General features: G+C 40.0%; 1 protein-coding gene across 2 annotated transcripts in view; it reads right to left on the bottom strand.

Annotated features, from left to right (window-relative positions):
• Positions 1-20,298, bottom strand: part of SYNPR (synaptoporin) — a 323,932-nt gene that overhangs the window by 104,833 nt on the left and 198,801 nt on the right. For both annotated transcript variants that reach the window (XM_084988846.1, XM_084988847.1), the window contains one exon: positions 16,346-16,470. In XM_084988846.1, the coding sequence (XP_084844972.1) occupies positions 16,346-16,470 (125 nt within the window). The remainder of the gene's footprint in view (positions 1-16,345; positions 16,471-20,298) is intronic.

Below are 20,298 nucleotides of genomic sequence, written 5' to 3'. Positions count from 1 at the left end.
TGACTTTATCTTTCTCATCTTTGTGGTCCTTAGTGTACTGAAGTATTCATCTCAATTGGGTTAATTTATTGGAAAGAAACTGTGACCCACCAAAGCTACAATAAGAAAACAGCATATTTTCAGAAGGGCATATCAAGACAGAACTAGAAAGTAAGAAAGATATAGGCAACTCACCTCCCAGGTCCCTCTTGGGCCATGCGCTCTGACGATTCCTCAAGAGATATCTATCTCTTTTGATCTGATATTCTTTTTCCTTCAGCTGGTTTTCTTTTTAATTCAGTGTTTGCTTCCTTAAAATTTTGGCTCATACAGACCTCTCCGTGGGCTCTCTGGCTTGGACTGCACCATCATCTGCAACTCCCCCCTTCAGTTTCTTAGTGCAAATTCCTCAAATAGGGACTGATTGGTCTACTATCACTTTCTACAACAGGCCATTCATTCATCTGTTTTAAAACAACTACTACTGCATCTAGTAGTTATCTCAACTGGCTAAGTCCAAAACGGAACAACTGATCCATGTCCCACCAACCTCCCACTACCACTCTCTTGCCTTACCTTGTTCCCAGCTTCTATGAGCCAGTTCTATGTACCACCCTTGTAAACATATCCTACATCTTTACGTTTTTTTCCCCTCTTAATTACTAAAACTCTATTTAAGCCACCCTTATCTCTTGTGTAAACTGAAAATATATTTTGTACACAGTAGCTAAAGCAATTCTTAAAATAAATTAGATCATGTCACTCCTTTTGTTTTAAATAAAGCATTCCCACTGCATCCAGAATAAAATTCAAGTGCCTTACAGGGCCCAGGAGACCCTCTGTTACTGGCCCCTGCATGACTCACTGCAGCCCACTCTCTGCTTTCTCCACTGTGTTCTCTATGCACTGTTATTCTATCTATTGCTCTACTTCACCAGGTTCCCTTCTGTCTTTGCACCTGCTGCTCCATCTCCATGTTCCACCTAGATCTTCCCATGGTTCATCCTTCTTGTCATTCACATCTCAGCTTAAATGGCCCAATATAAAAGGGACCTCCTTGCCTACCTCATTCCCACATCAGTCTGTTTAGTTTCTGTCATCGAACCTATCTAACATGATCTCAGTCTACTTTGCATATTTCTTGTCTCTGCTCCTTGTCCTCACCACCATGTTAAGTTCCAGAAGAAAGACCCAATGCAACTTGCTCTCCACTCATCTCCAGCACCAAGAGCACTTCCCTGCACAGTGCAGGCATTCCAAAAATGTGCTAAATGAATGAATGAGTCTCTCTCTGTCCCAGCAACCATTTATAGATTGGTGACCAACTAATAATTTGGTGCCTATCCATCATCCAATTAGCTAAGATGGGTGGGGCCCCTAGGACCCAAACATGGTCAAGTACGGGCTGGATGTGAAGCAGAGGGCAAGTAACCTATACTCATTTGGTTGCATGCTTGGCATGCATTGACTGAGCAAATGAGTAAATGGACAAGTTCAAAAGTTCGACAAGTCTCTGAGGACTCCTGGTTGATGTACAGTGAGACTCTGAAAGATGAATTGGGTATGCTTTGCTTATTTTCATACTATCTGTATTTCTCGTCCAGAAAGCATTATCAAAAGTGTTAGAGACACACTGTTTATTTGGCTAGCAGCATTTGGATGAAAATGGAAGTGATTTTTAAAACTACAGAAACACAGTCATCTGGGCACTGATGATGAGGCTGAGCTAGAAAGTAATTCACATTACATTTTTCATTTAGCCTTGTACAACATAAGGCATTTACATTCCTTTTCTTCTATGGTGTTATTTGTTTAAATATGGAATATTTATGCTTTAATTTTTTTTCTCTGCATAAAGGAAATGTTAAACTTTATCATTTTTTTTTTTCCCAGAGAACAGTCACTCCACAGAGAGACTGAATTACATCTCTAAAGAACATGGTAATCAGAGTAATAATTTCAGGTTTGAAAATGGTAAAGTTCATGTCAGCCTAAGAAGACGATTTATACTGACAAAAAAAAATGTCCTATTTAATTGGGTGTTAATTGACAGCATTTACTCTCTTAACAATTGCTTGTGGTGACTTGTGAAAAGATCAGAGAAACTAGTCCTTTCTCACTTTGACAAGCAATAAACTAAACACGGAGATAAGCAAGATGCAATTTTTGAAAATTAAACTTGAAGACACACTCTTTCATGATATTTTTCTATCTGCGAGGGACCAGGGGTTGGTACATGAGTTCTCTTTGCAATCTCTATTGGGCAGACCATGTTCAATGCCAACATTTAGTGAGGGTTTGTTATGATGAGCATCCATGATATAAATTAATTTAATGTATGAATTCTTAAAAAGTTTGGTCACACTGTGTAAATATTAATTTGTTAATTTAGGCAATTTGCTCTAGACCTCCTTGTCACTAGTAAAAATGAATAGGGCCTTATTTCTAATTATCTACACTGTGACTCTGTGTGATGGTCAGACCGAGGAAGGGTTTCAGGGATATTAGTGCAATTCCTGTATAATCAAGGACTTGCTGTGGGTCCTGACGAGCCACGTAATCTCTCTGTGATATCGAGTATTCTTTTAAGAGACTAACTAACCTCAATGGAGAGAGAAAATATTCTTTTTTAAAATTAGAAAAATATTTAAATTAAACTATAGTCGATTTATAGTGTTGTGCCAATTTCTGCTGCAGAGCATAGTGACCCAGTCATACATATACACACATTCTTTTTCTCATACTATCCTCTACCATGTTCTATCTTAAGAGGCCAGATATAGTTCCCTATGCTATACAGTGGGACCTCACGGCTTATCCACTCTGAATGTAATAGGTTGCATCTACTAATCCCACCCTCCCTGTCCATCCCATTCCATCCCACTCCCCCTTGTATGTGGAGTCTAAAATGTGGCACAAACATATTCTCTTTTCTTTTTCAAATTTCCATCATTGCCAGGTACTGTACCTGGCACTACAGTGAATGTTGCTTTGATTAGTAAATCTCATTAGATTTGTGCTGAGGAATGCTGATTTAATGAAGCAACAGGGGTGGAGAAAAGTGATAAGGTACATACACCGGGGATTAGATATAAAGAAAGATGAGTACATTGCTCTTCACAAATTTTTCCCAGGAATACAAATGTGTAATAATTATATAACAACACACTTCTCACTAATAATTAATTTTGTTCACTTGTTCAATTCTATTATTGGGAAGAATGTGAAGAACCTTTTGTCCCAGGAACTTACCTTACAAATAAAGTTATAAAACTACCTTAAGTGGAGCATACTATACTCTAATAAAATTTATTTAAAAGTGTAGCATTGTTTTTAACAGTGCAAAACTAAAATAACCTAAATATCCATCAATAAGTGATTGGCTTAATAAATCATGGTAAAGTTATGAGGCCAAAGAATGTGGTAGATCCATAAGGGCTGATGGAGGATATTTACCATTGTTTTTAAAAAATAAGAAATAATTTGCAAAATAATATTTACAACAAAATCAGTTTGAGTAAAAACAAGTACATGCAAAGAAAGTCTGAAATGATACACATCAAAACTCTTGAGAGTGATTATCTCTAAGAAGTTGCATTAAGGAGGATTCTGATATTCTACTTCATTAATTTCTGAACAATGGGATTTTTAGAACAGAAAAAAATACTGTTCCTTTTTCTAATAAAAAAGAGATATTTAACATGTGGCTATAAAAAATGTAACTGTTTAAGATGATGGAATAAAAAATGGTGGAAGAAAGAATGAAAAATGAACCCTCTGGTAGGTATGTTAAAATAAAACATGTATGTAGAGATTGTTGAACATAATTCTCGGCTAGTTTAGAAAGATCCTTAGAGCTGAGTACATCTCAGAAGCACCAGTTCTGTACTTAAGGCAGATAGATTCTCTGCATTTTCTACTTATTTCTGATATCTCAGTACCAGGCTTAAGGAGAGTTATAACTAAAGATCCTTCACTGTGATCAAAGATTTTCAAATCCTTCGATCACTACCTAGGAAAACTCAATTTTCCAACCTCTGCTCCCCTCCACAATCCATCCCTCTGTCTGGGAAAGGAGAATCTGCTCCAGCACTAAACCCTTCAGAACAACTATATTCTTAGAAAACCCTGCCATTTATGTGACTCCTCAACAGTCTCCAAGTGACAGCTGCTCCTTTGGCATAGAATCTTTCAAATCAAAACACTCCACAAACTGTATAAGCAACAGCTCATTTCTTTCAAATTTGTGCCAGCTGCGAAAGGAAAAAGGGTGCTCATGATAGCTCCTGCCTGAGGGGGTTTTGCTTTATAGTTTATTCCTGGACTTGGGAAGTCAAGTGAAAAATAAAGACCAATAATTCTGAATCCCAAGGAACACGATGTCCCCAAGAACCATTCTCTACCTCCCTCTTACCTGTCCAGCCTGACTGCTGGTGGGGAGCAGGCTCAAAGTCTAGGAGTGAGGAAAGACTCTCTGCTCTCGTGGTAGTTTGTCAACTCAAGGACATCACTGCTGCTCTCTACAGTGTGACAATGAAGAGCATGACCCTTGAGGTAAGCCCATCCCAGCTCTTCAAGGTCTGGTCCTGCTGCTTAACAGCCGTGTGGTCTTGAACAAGTTATTCAGTGTCAATGGGCTTTAGTTTTCTCACCTGTCAAGTGGGGTGCAGAGCAGCTATCCTACTGGGATGTTATCTCAGAGGGATGTTGTCAGCACTAAAGCAGACGATATGCATGATGTGCTTGGCACAGTTCCTCACCTATAGTAGAATTATTAATAAACACTGGCTTTTGTTTGATGATAATGATGGTATGGTGATCATCATCACTTCATCCTCATCTTCATTCTTGCTATTAAAATAAAGTTTGGAGTAGTAGGTACACAACTCCACTAAGACACCCAAAGAGGTCACAAGATTTGGGGAGGTTTCTGGCTTTGGCATTTACTAGGTGCGTGACTTTGAATAAAGTTTTAAGTCTCTGTGTGCTGATCCACAAAAAGGGAAATAAAAATACTCTAACTCTGCCTCTGTTACAGTGCTGTTGTGACAGTCAAGGGGATAAGGACCCTATCAATAATTATCAATCATTTTATATGTCAGTCATTTACATATGCGTGTGTATACATACACAAAATAAAACAATTAACATACCTATCCTACTTTTGATTTCAACCCTAATTGCTGCTTAGCCTAAGGAGGAAAGGCAACTAGCAGTTCAACCTCTTTTGGGAGGACTTGCTCAAAGCATATTAGAGAAAAAAGGAAAGTACTACCATGAAATTGCCAGTTTGCCCATTACTACCAAATTTAAATTATTATTTGCTTTTTCGTCATGTATTGGTTTTCATTCTAAGAGTAATACATGCTACAAAAGACAACTCGGGAATAACAGAAAATAGAAACATCCATTTACTTAGTTATGGTACTTTCTTTTTTCTATTTTATCCTATTAAATATAATAAATAAGGCAAGTGTTAGCTTAAGCCAAAGTGCAATCCCAAATATTTTTCAAAAAAATCTATCACTGTTAAAACAAACTATCAGGCAATTGCAAACTGAAGTGCTACCTCTTTATTTCTTCTTAGATCAGCAGGTCTCCAATTTCTGTGTCACTAAGAACCATCTGGGGACTTGCTAAGTATCCATCCTGGGCTCCCCCAGCAGTCAAGCTGATCAGGTAGGTCTAGGGTAGGATCTTACAACCTCCACTTTTAACAAGCTTTTTACGTGACACAGATGCAGGTTCTGGGAGGTCCCTGAACCTGACTTTGAGAAAGAATCTGAAGTCCTGACTCCCAGCCAGGTCTCTGCATTCCCACAGCTGGATCCTGGAAGAGGGAGAAGGAAAGCAAATTCCAGCCTCACAGTAGTCACCATTTGAAGCCCCAGGCCCCCATATATTTCCTTTTCAGTTCTGACTGCTGAGCATCTGGCAAGCAGGCAGCTTGAACATTTGCCTCCTTTTTCTCCTGGTCCCTGGAGAATTCACTTCCTTTTGCAGCTCACCAATGTGCCTCTCTCTCAGGGATGGGTGGAGATAAGAAGGGGGCACACAGGTCTGAGCACTCAACTGACAACAGCTGGACCGCCTACAGTCTACTGTGTGACTTCTGGTCACGTGCTTGATAGCTCCAGGGGAGGCAAAGAATGCCTCAACATTCCTCTGGTTCCCACAGAGAAGGAAGCAGAGATGGGGGTTACTGGGATGGAGCAGGCACCTAACATTTCCAAGGGACATACAGACAGATGTGAGTGGGATGTTTCCTTCTGACATTCCCAGGCTGCTGCTATAGCTGAATTCCTTTGTTCTTTTCTAGGCAACTCAACCCCATCCCCCACCCCTAGGAACGAAAACTGCTGAAAAGAACGAGAACGTGTTTTTATAACTTGGAAGAAAGGCAATGTTTGCGTTTTTCTAGGGGGTAGAGCTTCTCCCAGGAAATGAGGTTCTGGCCACCCCTGCTCTATACAATTACACACAGTGAGACTGAGAACTACATAAAAGGTTCACCCAGCATACACTGATTTAATCTCTGCCACTTGTCACCTCCCTAAGGGAGCTCAACAGAAACAACAGCTTTGATTACATAACCTACAATTATTTTCAGTACGTGCCCCAATCCTGGTTTGAAAAGCCCTGTTCAGAGTTTTGCCGAAATAGGACAAATCTCAGAACAAGCCCTATGAGGCTGAAAGAAAAAGTATATAAAGTAATTTTGTTGAATTTTTACATTTTCTCTTGCTCTCTCAGAAGCAGCTGTGGCTGTATTTCTGCTTTTATAGAGTGAAAGGTTTTAAGAAAGCTTCAATCCAGTTTGCTCATTTTGCAGACAAGGAAACTGAGGTTTAGCGAGGCACTCTGTGCTGGTCACTGCCTCAATTCCATGACCTGCTTCTCCCCTGCTCTGCATCTCAGGGGCCTGATTTCCTTACCATGTGGCTTCCAGTTCGGTTAGGCCAGTGGGGAGCTCTGGTGGGAGACTGGAGGGCAGGAGCAAGGGAGAAGCCAGAATCACCCTTCCCCTTTTTCTTGCTGCTTTGGGCAATAGGCATCTTGGCTCATGGTAATCTGGACACCTTCTCTCTCCACAGTCCCAGCTCCTGCCACACAGGAGCCCATCCTAAGCTCTAATAAGAGCACCTCCTCCCTTTATGCCTCTTTCCCACAGCTCAGTAAACCTTTCTTTATAAAGGGACAGACAGTAATAAATACTTGTGGCTTGATGGGCCAAAAGGTAAAAACCAAGGATATTTTGTAGATACTTATATAACTTTAATGTTTCAAAGATCATCGTTAAAAAAAATGTAAAAACCATTCTCAGCTCTTGAACTATTTAAAAGCAGGCTGCAGGCTGGCTGGATCTGGCTCAAGGGCCTAACTTTGCCACCCCAGGCTCTGACCTCGTGGTGGTGGTGAATTCTCACAGTCACTAATCTCTGGGTTGTCCTCTGATCTGAGCATCCAAGCCCTGCCTCCCTTGTTCCCTAGGTTAAATTTTTAAAATTGAATCACCTGTCCTGAGGTCTCTTTCTTACTGGTACTAGTCAATGACTTGTTTCAAACCATACTCCACAAAGTGGGATTATTATCTACTTCATATATTTCTTACTGCTATAAGAAATGCCTTCACAAACAGGTCCTGATGGTGTAAGTTTTCATCCAAGTTAAGTCAGCTGGCAGCTTGCATTTTGACTGTTCTGGATGATATCCTCATACAGTGCTGAAAAACTAGTGAACCCCCTCCAAGGGTACCCAAGGCCAACGTCAAGAACAAAAAACTTAAAATATGAAAGTTGATCCCTATATTGACCAAATGCTACCCAACAGCACTCACAAAAGTGATGGAAAAACCTGGGAAAAGATGACAAACTGGGCTGGGGTGTAGATGCAAATTTTCTTAAGAGGCGAGACATGGATGACCAGGCAAGTCTGATGTGTGATGGACCATACAGTTCCCTCTCCCCCGCCTCCACTTGTGTTTACGCCCCCACCACCCCATCCCCAGATGGCTGCAGCTGTCTAACTGGCCTCCTGACTTTCTCCCTGCCCCATGCTCCCAAAAAACTATTTTCATAGCTGCAAAAAAAGATCTGCTAAAAGCATACATTGCATGGTTCCACTGTTTAAAACCTCCAAGGACTTTGCATCGCACTCAGTGTAAGATCCCAGTTCCTCTTGTTAGCTCTTAGGGCCCAATGTGGTCCAGCTGCTGCCTGCTTCTCCAAGCTCATTTCCTGCCTCCCTTCCTCCTCCCCCTCGCAGGTTCCCCAACTCTTCCCAAACCCAGATATCAGGTCCCTGCCCTGGCTCTTCCCTCTCCCTAGAATACACTCTCTGGTAACTCCAAGGATCATAGCTCTTTCTCTCTCTCTAATTCTTGTAGGTCTGAACTCCACTGTCACTTCATCAGAGAGGCTCTCCCCACCCAGCTCATGCACACAGCGCAGCTTCTCCCCCTCTTCTCTTCATCATCACACTGCCCATGCTGTTCCCTTGGCTTAGAACATTCTCCCTCTCATCTTCTGACTGGCTTAAATGCCACCTCCTCAGGGAGGCCCTTCTGGATCCTCCTATACAGGGAGGGGTCCTTTAACCCCTTCCATTCCCACCGACCCTGATTGTACATTTCTGTACAATGCACACCTTTTCTTGTAAGTCACCTCTACTCTAAGTGTGTGAGTGTGTGTGCACCTGTGTTCTTTGTCCCCCCCTTTTCTGCCTTCTTCCTGTTCCCAAATGATTGAAAATTTTATGAGGGAAGGGAAATTTTATGAGGGAAGTGTCCACTTTACCAACCAATACTTCCAAAGTGTCTATGTAGTTCAGGGCCTTGTAGACTAAGCACTCAATAAATATTTTTGGAAAGAATGAATAAATGATCCAACAAGGGATCAGTCACAGATCTAGGAAAGATGATTAAAGAGTTTGTTCACTGTGTGAGAGGCCATTGGTTGCCCACCCACACCTCTCTGGTACTCACCATTTCTGTATACAATGATGGCTTTCTAATGCAAGCATCATGATCTCAACTTGAAGGCTTTCACAGGCTGCTAGGGTATGTTTGGTCTAGATGCAGTGCCAGGGACATAACCCCTGTAGGTGCAGCTTTTGACCAATGGCTAGCAGGTGCTGCTGGATAATGACCCTAGCTTCATCACTTGCTAGCTAGAATTACCCTGAAGTATGGAAGTCTTCATCTCCCCAGGTGCCCACCATGGTACCTCGCTTGTTAATCCACTCTTCACAGGCTTTCTTCACTTCCTTGTCATACCACTCTGTGCCTTAATGGTATTTCCAGGGATTACCTACCAAGAAAACTACAGATCCTTGTCTTGGTGTGTGCTTTTGGGAGAAGCCAAACTAAGACATCCTTGTATGGAATTCCCCACCACTCTCCTTTTGACAAAGAATTGCAACAAAATGATCCACCTAGTAGTAACTCAGACTGCAAGGCCAACAGTGTGGCAGGGGTGGAATAAATTAATTGCTCATTCTCTAATTTTTTAATTTAACCCATTCCATGGCAGCCACCAGTGTGCCACATTTTTCTGTAATCTCTGCAGACATTCCCTGAAAATGATGGATCCTTTGTTCCTTGGAGATATCTCCAAATAGGACAGTCCTTGTCCTTGGTCTACAACTGTACCCTGGGCCAATTCCTTGCACCAAGTCTATCCATGCAATTAACAACAAGGAATATACAATGTAGTGAACACTTGATGTGGGCCAGACCTTTACACAAACAACTTGTATGACCTAACTGAATGGTCACAACTGTACTCTAAGGAAAGTACTCTTATTTCTTAGAATACAGAACCCTAGGCTCAGGGAGACTCTAACTTGCCCATCTGCTGGGTGGTAGAGCTTGGTTAAGCCAAGGGTTTGGCCAGAGATTTACCTCAATCCTTTGGCTACACAACCTTCCACTCTCCCCAGCACTCTGCTCCAGAGAACCACCAGGTCTCACCACATACAAAATTTATTTCAAGGCATAATAATAACATGAGATACAGGAGTTATATAAAGTTTTTGAAATTTGAGCCCCAAAGTGTGAAACCCAATAAACACATACTCAAATATACTTGCAAATGCAGCATTTCTGGAACATAAGATATAAAAAATGGCAGCCCTTCACACTTCTATTCCCCTCAAATTGGCCATTATGATAAAAAAAAGTTTAATGCCATTGCTCTAGGGTAAGGATCTTCAGGGGGAAACGCTTTCCCCTGTGGCAGAGCTGGCATTACAGGATAATGGCCTAAACTCTGCCGCTTTTCTGGCACCCACCTCCACTTGGCTCCACATTCCAAAGAGAGTGGGTGAATCAGAGCAAGTGGCTAGAGTCATAAAGAGGACATGACACTGCTCATGCAGCCAGTACCCAGTAAGCTGGCCCGGCTGGCCTTTCCCTCAACATGGAAGACCCATCATCAAATTCTGCTTTAAGGATCACAAGGATCAGACTTGGAGTCCCATTTGCCCATCCCGCTCATGCCCAACAACCCTGGGAATGTCATGCTGGGGCCACTGAACACCTTCCATTCTGTACCTTGGGAGGCTTTCATTCTCCCATTAGTTTAATGGGAAAAAATTTCAGGCCTGATGATAATAATACCTTCCAGGACAACCAAAATAAGCATTAAAGAATTAAAAAGCAAGGTAATAAATGCAGCACCATTAAATATGTAAGATCTCTCTCTGTTTGCATCTTAAGAGAGAGAGGGTTGGGGAAGCTCCCATCCTGGGTAAAATATAACATAATAAAGGGGTCATTTCATTGTCTTGAGGGTAATTTTGCTAATTAACTAGAATAATCATCTTCTTCAGCTCTCTTTTTAAATTACTGTTTCCTGGTCATGAAAGTGAAAATAAAACACTAAGAGAGAACTTATGGAGTGCCAGGACTTATTTTAAACATTTCCTACATATGATTCATTTAATACAACACTACTCTGAAATAGGTAACACTGTCTCTGTGTTATGGACAAGGAACAGAGATGGTGAGCAACAGTTTCAACAAAACATAGCAAGTTAAGTTCCAGAGTAGGGATGGAACCTAGGTAATTCATCTCTAGAGTTCAACCTGCATTATGTGCTTCAGTAGATTTGTAGTGTAAAAAGTCATAAAACTTATTGTAGAAAATCTGGAAAATGTGGACAAGTGTACAAAGAATACTCGATGGATTCATAATCTCACCACCTAGAGATAAACTAACCATTTGATGCAGTGTTCATCACATAATCTCCATAAAATATGACATGGTTTTTGTTGTTACCCTAAGAGAAAAGCTATGTGGTTAAATCGCCAAATTTGGAGAAGATATTTGGGATGGAGAAAGTATAGACTATGTCTTAGACAAATTCATTCTGGGGGCCTCAGGGATCACCTTTCAAATCTAAGTGATCATCTATTTTTCAGAAATTAAGGTTGAAGTACATGCTACTATGACTACAAAAAGGAAAAGACCTACCACATATGCTAAAATAACACGGACAGAGAAAACCAATCATGGCTTCCAATATGAAACCTGAATTGAAAACCACTAAAGGAGATGTTTCTGAAAGTTTTGATTTTTTCCAAGCTGCTTTTCACATGAGCAACACTGTGCAACAGGATTTAGAGTGAGAAGAAACAGTGATCTGTCTTTATTTATTACTTCTCTCTCTTCATCTCTCCATCCATCCATCCATCCACCCATCCATGCCTCCATCTATATATCCATCCATCTATCTATCCACTCACCCACGCATTCATCCATCCACTTCCTTTAATGTTTGTAGTTCACACAGTGGTAGTGTCTGAGGGTGGACTGCTCAGAAGCAGACTCTGAGATCAAGATTTGAGGGCAACTTGTTTTTGGAGGAATCATCTCTGGAAACACCATTAGGGCAGTGGAGAATTGAGACAGGAAAGGTAAAGTAGGTAATAAAAGGTTTGTTAATAACCAGCTCCACTGTGGGCGGAGCTACCCTGCTGGGTATTTCTGAAAGATGGGTATGGAACATGGCTTAGAGTTACACCCCATCGGAGGTGAGGAAGTTGGGGTATTTATCCTCACTTAGAATGTCTTTGTATGAGGGTTGCTCCAGGAGACATGAACTCCCTAGCCTTTTTTGCCTGACCCGCATATTGACCAAGAAAGTGCCTGTGGCTACATGAAGTACTTTCACAGACATGTGGGCTTTCAGTAAAAAGTATAGATGTGAAATGTGAGGGACAGAGAGAGATGGACAATGGGAGTATGTACTACAGTATAAAATAAAACAACGTTTTGAATCATGACATATATCTATACACAAATAATTTTGTAGTCTGCTTTGTCACCTAATACAATGCCAAGAGCATTTCATATGTCTTTAAATGTTATTTGAGAAAATGACTTTTAGTGGCTGCCTACCATATTTTATTTAACTGATTCCCTATTTTTAGACATATAAGTTGTTTATAATTTTGAACTACTTAGGAAAATTCAACAATAAATATTAGGATAAATTAATCCTAATATTTTGTTAATTATCAAAAGCAGTGATTACTAATTTGTTAATTATCAAAAGCAGTGATTACTACTCCCATATCTATAAGAATGTTTGAAGTTGACAGAAAGCTTATTATTTTTTTATCCTGATTGTGGTCTCAAGACATGGAAGTGATATAACAACTTAATTTATTTTTCATTATGAATCTGCTACTATTTTCTATATTCAACTGTTCTCAAGTGATGGAAGATTTTTATGCCTTTATTATGGAAACCTTTATTACTGTCTAGCTAAGGTGGCAAGTTTATTATCATGTCATGAAATGAGCTGATTACTTTCAAGAAGCAGGAGATGAACACTTTCTCTATAAGAAGGTCATTAACAAACTTGCTGTCTTTCTTCACAAACATCATCTCATGCAGACCGAAGGGAAAATAGTTGCAGCCTTAGCATTTTGCATTTAAAAATTTTTTTTATTTTTGTCTTTTTGCTTTTTCTGGAGCTGCTCCTGTGGCATATGGAGGTTCCCAGACTAGGGGTCTAATTGGAGCTGTAGCTGCTGGCCTACGCCAGAGCCACAGTAATGCAGGATCTGAGCCGAGCCTGTGACCCACATCACAGCTCATGGCAATGCCGGATCCTTAACCCACTGAGCAAGGCCAGGGATAAAACCTGAAACCTCATGGTTCCTAGTTGGATTTGTTAACTATTGTGCCACGATGGGAACTCCAACATTTTGCATTTTACTTGTCTGAGGGAAAACCTACCAAATTCTATGTCCCATTCTCCACCAGCATGGCATGCTTTCTTTCCTACTGATATAGCTCATGAAATTCCTTAATGCCCACCATTCATTATATCCACCGGCCTTTGCTTAGTTTTCACTCCCTCACTTTGAAGACCTGAGTGGTACCACTCATGCACGATGTTTTCCTACCTTCCATGAAGCCTACCATTGCTGGTTGTCCCACCCCTTTTCCATTTGGCTCTTCTCGGTCCCCCTCAGTCATTCCTCTTTTATGGGTGGGCATCTTGCCCTGTGTGCTCATTCTTCCATCTCTCTCAATGACCTCTCTTTGTCCAGGACTCACTTTTCACTCCATGGAGATGACTCCTGGAGCTCCATTTCTAAGCTTCCCCTCTTCTTTCTTATATGAGGTTCGAACACGAAACTTCCTGACAGAAAACACCTCAAACTGGGTAGGAATAAATCTAAACTTATCTTCCCAACTTTGAAATGATTTTCCTTATTACTCTCTCGTTACCATTTTTAACTACTCCCTATTCAATCACTTGAGCATTCAAGGTCTTCTAAAGTCTTGCCCCAAACCACTTTTTCAACTTTCTTGCTTTACTCCATCATAATTTTTGGCTCTACCATAACACTTCAAACAGCCTGAACATTGCTTTCTTTAGCTTTTATTCAATCAGGGGATTATATTTTAGAACATAGGACATCCCAAAGTTTGGGTTTGATTTTCTTTGTGATGTTGACAAAATTTCTCTTAGTTCAGTCTTCTCAATCGGAATCCTAGAATCCCCTTCATAGAGATGGTGTAATAACTATGTGATATGATATACATGAAAGTGTCTAGCACAGTGTTTGGCACATTACAGCCTTGCGATAAGTATTTGCACATCTATTCATTCATTTATTACTCTGAGTTTTCAAAACTAAAATTTGCCATGAAAACATTTACTCTCATAGCCTCTAAACTCTTCACTCAATATATTAAGGATGTGTTCCAAGATATACAAATCTTCTGAGATGCTTGGTGAGAAAGGGTTTCTATGGTCAAATATATTTTTGGGGAAACACGATGTTCTTGGTGATTCAAAATGTGTATTAGAAAGGCAAAGCGCCAAGAAGTATTTCTTAAACTTACTTTATCATGTAATTTAAAAATTCTCCTTCTCTCCCTTCTTCCCGCCTTCTCTTTCTCCCTTCTAGGTTCTGTCCATTTCTTCTTACTTTCTTCCTCTCTTCCTTTCTTTTCAGAAACACTAAACATCTAGGGCTCCATGGGAAAGATTTGGAAAACACTGTATTTGCCTGTTTTTTTTTTTTTTTTTTTTTTAATAAGGAAAAGGCTGTTGTATTACATTACATTTTCTTTGCTTTTTTATCCATGCCATTTATCATCCAGAACATTAGAGAATTGGCTACTTGTGGGTATCCCTGAGCTAGGAGCTAAGGATTCAGAATTCACCTTTTATTGTATTTGCCTGTTTAATAAAAGGTTTTAGGGGCTAATTTCTACTTTTCTCTGTAATTCCAAAGCCAGCACTGTGTCTGGCACAACACAAATATTCAATAAATGTCTGCAAAATTAAAGTGCACACAAGAGAGTATACTAATAAGATGCCAAAATATTATGTTGAAAGTAGTTTTCAAAAATCACACCAGTTATTTGGTACCAAGTATTTGGTAGCTTTACAGAAACAAATTATTTAAAAATTGAATTTGATTCATTTACTTTGGGTACATGGATCAGAATCACAAGCTGTCTTATATGGGACAAGTCTTGGTAGGTATTTAATCATCATTTTATAGACAGGTATTATCTTTCATAGTGAATTTATAAAGAGGTTGAAAGAGTTATCTCAAACAATTTAAGTACAGGAATAGAGATGTGAGCTCTGGGCTCAACCTGGATGGGCTCAAACACTGATGCTGCCACTTACTGGCCAAAGGAATGTGGGCTAATGTATCTGTGCTTCAGTTTTCTGATTTGAAAAGGGCAAGAATAATTTGAAAATGAGGTACTCTCCCTAAAGGCAATGAGATAATGAGATTAAACAGGTAAAGAGCTAGGCACAATGTGTGGCACATAGAAACAACATTAGATATTAACATCATTAAACACATCATCAGCAAGGACTGCATAGTCAATATGAAATTAGAGGTGACACAATTCTAGAATTTTGGAGACCCTGCGATTAGAAATATGGATGGAGAAGAAGGAATTGTACAACTGAGGTTTCCTCATTGATGACCCCAATACTGGGCCATTTGTAGCATTTTTTGTGGGGTAAGAAAGTTAATTGTGGTTTGTTGATACAAGGGAATAACTTTTCCACAGGGTGTTGGCTGGGAATTTTATTTGCTTGGGTATTTTTTGGGCTCAGGCAGAATCCTTTTTTTTAGGAACCCAGAAATCCCTGGGATATTGCATTTTTTTTTTCTTTTTTTGTCTTTTGTCTTTTTAGTGTTGCACCCGTGGCATATGGAGGTTCCCAAGCTAGGGGTCCAATTGGAGATGTAGCTACTTGTCTATGTCACAGCCACAGCAATGAAGGATCTGAGCCGCGTCTGCAACCTACACCACAGCTCATGGCAACACCGGATCCTTAACCCACTGAGCGAGGCCAGGGATCGAACTCGCAACCCCATGTGGTTCCTAGTCGGATTCGTTTCTGCTGAGCCACGACGGGAACTCCATGATTGCATTTTTTAAGAACCAGAGAAGGACAAAAATGATCACAGAAGAACTTATAAAACAGAAACAAACTCATGGATTTCAAAACTAATCTTACAGTTACTATGGATGAAACTGTTGGGGAAAGGAAGAATTGGGAGGGTGGGTATAATATCTACACGCTACTGTATAAAGTAGATGATTAACAAGAGCCTACCGGATAGCACATTAAAATCTACTCAATTGTTTGTAATAACCTATATGGGAAAACAGAATGGATATATTTATATGTATAACTGATCCATTTTGCTGTACATATGAAACTAATACAATATTGTAAGCCAACTATACTCCATTGAAACCTAAAAAAAAAAAAAAAAAAAAGAAAAGAAAAGAAAGAAACCACAGAAGGAAGGAAGTGCTCTCCCTCTTGGGGAGCTGAACAAGCACTGGTCGCCATTCCCTACCTGAATGGATAGGCAAACGCTACGTCGATGCTGAGGTTACTTTCTGTCTTGTTGACGCAGTCCACACTCAGCCGCAGGCCTCCGGAATAGCCACCGCATGTTGCAAATGCAAAGATGGCAAAAAGCTGTGGAGAACAAAGACACACAAAAGAGAAGGTGGGGATTAGGATGGCTTTTATCTCATGAGATATATATAGGGGCTTAGCATCTACATTGAAGGAAGCTATGGTGTTTTTAAAGTGTGGCATCATGTTTGGCTCAGGCTGGAATGAAGTCTTGGGTGGATGGTGTGGAATGCAAGGAAGGGTTGGGGTCTGAAAAAATTGTCTGGAAAGCTGGAGTAATTTTGTTTGTGGAAAAATTAAACAAAAGGACAAAAGGTCTGTGTTTGAAACCAGCTGTCTGTGTAAAGAGCTGTCATGCCTCAGAAGGTAGAGAGGTAATCTCTCTGGAAAGCTGCACATGGAGGGATTAATGATGGTTATACCCACCAGGGAAGAATTTGGAATGCCTCCTTGCTTGCTTCTTTTTATCTGTATTTTCTGCCATAAAAAGTTTTTGTCTTTTGAAATAGTATAGTTTTTAAAAATTTTTTGACATTAAAAAAAACATTTTTCTTTTATTGAGATATAACTGATATATAACATTATATTAGTTTTAGGTGTACAACATAATTTTTTTTCCTTGTGATCAGAACTTTTAAGATCTACCCTCTTAGCAACTTTCACATATACAACATTATTAACTATTGTCATCATAGTGTAATTACATACCCAGGACTTATTTGTCTTATAATGAGAAGTTTGTACCTTTTGACCACGTTCATCCAATTCCACAATCCCACCCCCCTTCTGCCTCTCTGGTAACCACAAATCTGGTCTTTTCTATTTATATGAAGGTTATTATTATTATTACTTTTAGACTCCACATATTAGTATGAAATAGTATCAATTTTTAAAAAGATACAGAATTTTAGAGTTGACCAGTAGAGGAAAAGATTTAAGAGGTGCCATTTCATAGCATAAGGTCTCAGTATATGTCAGCCTCAAGCCCCCTTGTTGGTTACAGCTCTGTGTTAGCTTTCTAAGTCAACTGCTAAAAGGTTACCAATTAGTGTCATAGTCTATCCTGGTACAGACAGAACCTGGATCTGTGGGAATTAGAACTGAAAATTAAGAGCAGAAATTCAGATAAGTCTTCCAGAGAGAAGATACATCTGGCCAAAGACAGCAAGCAAACAAAAGAATTTCCTGCTCTTTTCCAAAGAAAGTTAGTCCACTGCACTTAACACTAATCAATGCTGTAATACTCCCAATATTTTAAATTTTAATTTTGGAATTCAGCTTCTTACAGTAGCTTAGGGTCCCCACTAGGTATACCAGCTCACCTTACATAGCGAGAGGAGTTATTGCATAAGGGTTAAGTGCATGGGCTCTGGAATGTGACCATGGGAAGGGTGCTTAATTCACCTGTGAAGCTGGCTGGTTCTGAACTTTTGTTTGTTGGGGTCTGTTTTTATTTTTATTTATTTATTTAGATTACTGATTCGATTTCATTACTAGCGACCAGTCTTGTTCAGATTTTCTGTTTCTTCCTGATTCAGTCTCAGGAAACTGTACATTTCTAGGAATTTATCCATTTCTTTTGTTGGCATATAATGGTTCATAGTAATCTCTTAGGATCCTTTGTATTTCTGTGGTGTCAGTTGTAACTTTCCCTCTTTCATTTCTGATTTTATTCATTTAGGCCCTTTCTCTTTTTTTCTTGATGAGTCTGGAGGTTTTAGAGTTTTATTTTCTCAAAGAACCAGCTCTTAGTTTCATTGACTGTTTCTATTGTTTTTCAGCCTCTATTCACTTATTATCACTTTGATCTCCATTATTTCATTTCTTCTACTAGCTTTGGGCTTTGTTCTTCTTTATCTAGTTCCTATAGGTATAATGTTAGATTGTTTGAGACTTTTCTTGTTTCCTGATGTAGGTCTGTGTCACTGTAAACTTTCTTCTTATATCTGCCTTTGCTGTTTCCCATAGATTTTGGAATGCTGTTTCCATTTTCATTTGTCTCCAGGTATTTTTCGATTTCTTCAGTGACCCATTGATCAGAAGAAGCCTGTTTGGTAGCATGTTGTTTAGCCTTTAAGTCTTTGTGTTTCTCCCAGTTTTTTCCTTATAACTAGATTCTAGTTTTATACTATTGTAGTCAAAAAAGATGCTTGATATGATTTCAGTCTTCTGAAATTTATCATGACTCATTTTGTGGTCTAACATGTGCTCCATCCTGGAGAATGTTCTAAGTGCATTTGAGAAAAACGTTTTGCTCTCATGGGGTGGAACAGTTTGTATATATTAAGTCAATCTGATATTATGTGTCATGGAAGGCCTTAATGATTTTCTTTCTATCTGAATGACCTATCCATTGATGTAAGTGAGGTGTTAAAGTCCTCTACAATTACTGAATTACTATCAATTTCTTCTTTTATGTCTGTTAATTTTTGCTTTATGTGTTTAGGTGCTCCAGTGTTGGGTACAAAGATATTTACAGGGAGTTCCTTTCATGGTTCAGCGGAAACGAATCGGACTAGCATCTATGAGGATTCAGGTTCAATCCCTGGCCTTGCTCAGTGGGTTGAGGATTCGGCAGTGCCGTGAACTGTGATGTAGGTTGCAGATGTGGTTCAGATCCGGTGTTGCTGTGGCTATGCTGTAGGCCGGCAGTTACAGCTCTGATTGGACCCCTGGCCTGGGAACCTCCTTATGCCATGAGTGCAGCCCTAAAATAAAAAAAAATAAATATATCTGCAAGTGTTATAGCCTCTTGTTGAATTATTTTTTTAATTATTATGTAATGCCCTTCTTTTTGTTTTTTTACAGACTGTTTTAAAGTCTATTTCATCTGATATGTATTAATACTCCAGCTTGCTTTTTGTTTCCATCTGCATAGAATATCTTTTCTATTCCTTCACTTTCTGAAGTAGCTTTGAGGCCCAACTGAGATTATTGTGGGTGTGCTGGTACGTGGGGTTGGACCCTTGGTGCAGGAGGCATTTTGAAGGGATACCAGTGCCAGCTGGGGATGTCTGCTGGGTGGAATGTGGTAGCAATTGCTTTGGAGGAATCACCTGAGATTTGCAGGTTGGGCAGGGTAGGTCCTCAGGAAAATGTCAGGGTGATTCACACAGTGTTGGCTAAGCTGATGGAGAGTGAAAGAAAAGGTATATGCCAGTACCAGGCCTGGTAGGTAGAAACAGAGTTTAAAAAAAATGGCACCTGGCAGTGCTTCTGTCCCATGAGAAAGTTCCACCAGATCTCTGCCCCTCCTGTGAATACCCTAAATCTAGTCAATGAATTCCTTCTCCTATGACACAGGTACTTTTTAAGCTGCTGCCCCTGCCCTGGGACTTGTAGAGAGTGAGTGTGTGTGTGAGCTTTTCCAGAACAAAGTCTCAGTTTCCTATAGTCCTCCAGCTCTCCTGGACATAAGTCCCACTGGCTTTCAAAGCCAGATGTTCTGGAGCTCATTTTCCTGGATGCAGGTCCCTCACACTGGGGACCCCAATGTTGGGCTCGAACCCCTCACTCCTCAGGGGAAAATGCCATGGCTCTGATATTTCCTCTTGTGGGTCAGGAAACCAGGGGTATAGATTCTGACTAGACCAGGTCTCTGCTCCTTCTACCCATCTTGAGGTAGCCTTTTCCTTATAGCTTTAGTTTTGGAAAACCTGTTCTTTCTAGTGTTCAGGTTGCTCTCAAGGAGATAGTTGTTCTATATGTGGTGGTAGTTTTTGTGTGTCCTTGGGAGGAGGTGAACTCAGGATCTTCCTACTGTGTCATCTTGAGCCAGAATCCACCAAGTTATTACTTTTTAAAAATCAGTATTTTTAAATGGAAACAACTTAACCAAAAGCTACAATAGATGTGTTCATATGTGTTAATGTGTGTAAAGCATTTGGA

Source organism: Sus scrofa, chromosome 13, assembly GCF_054392235.1.
Source record: "Sus scrofa isolate SSC_HxYL_T2T_F1_AM1 chromosome 13, Sscrofa_HxYL_maternal_Yorkshire_Landrace_v2.0, whole genome shotgun sequence".
Classification (NCBI taxonomy): domain Eukaryota; kingdom Metazoa; phylum Chordata; class Mammalia; order Artiodactyla; family Suidae; genus Sus; species Sus scrofa.
The sequence above is the reverse complement of the archived record's forward strand: the minus strand, read 5'-3'. Positions and strand labels throughout refer to the sequence as shown.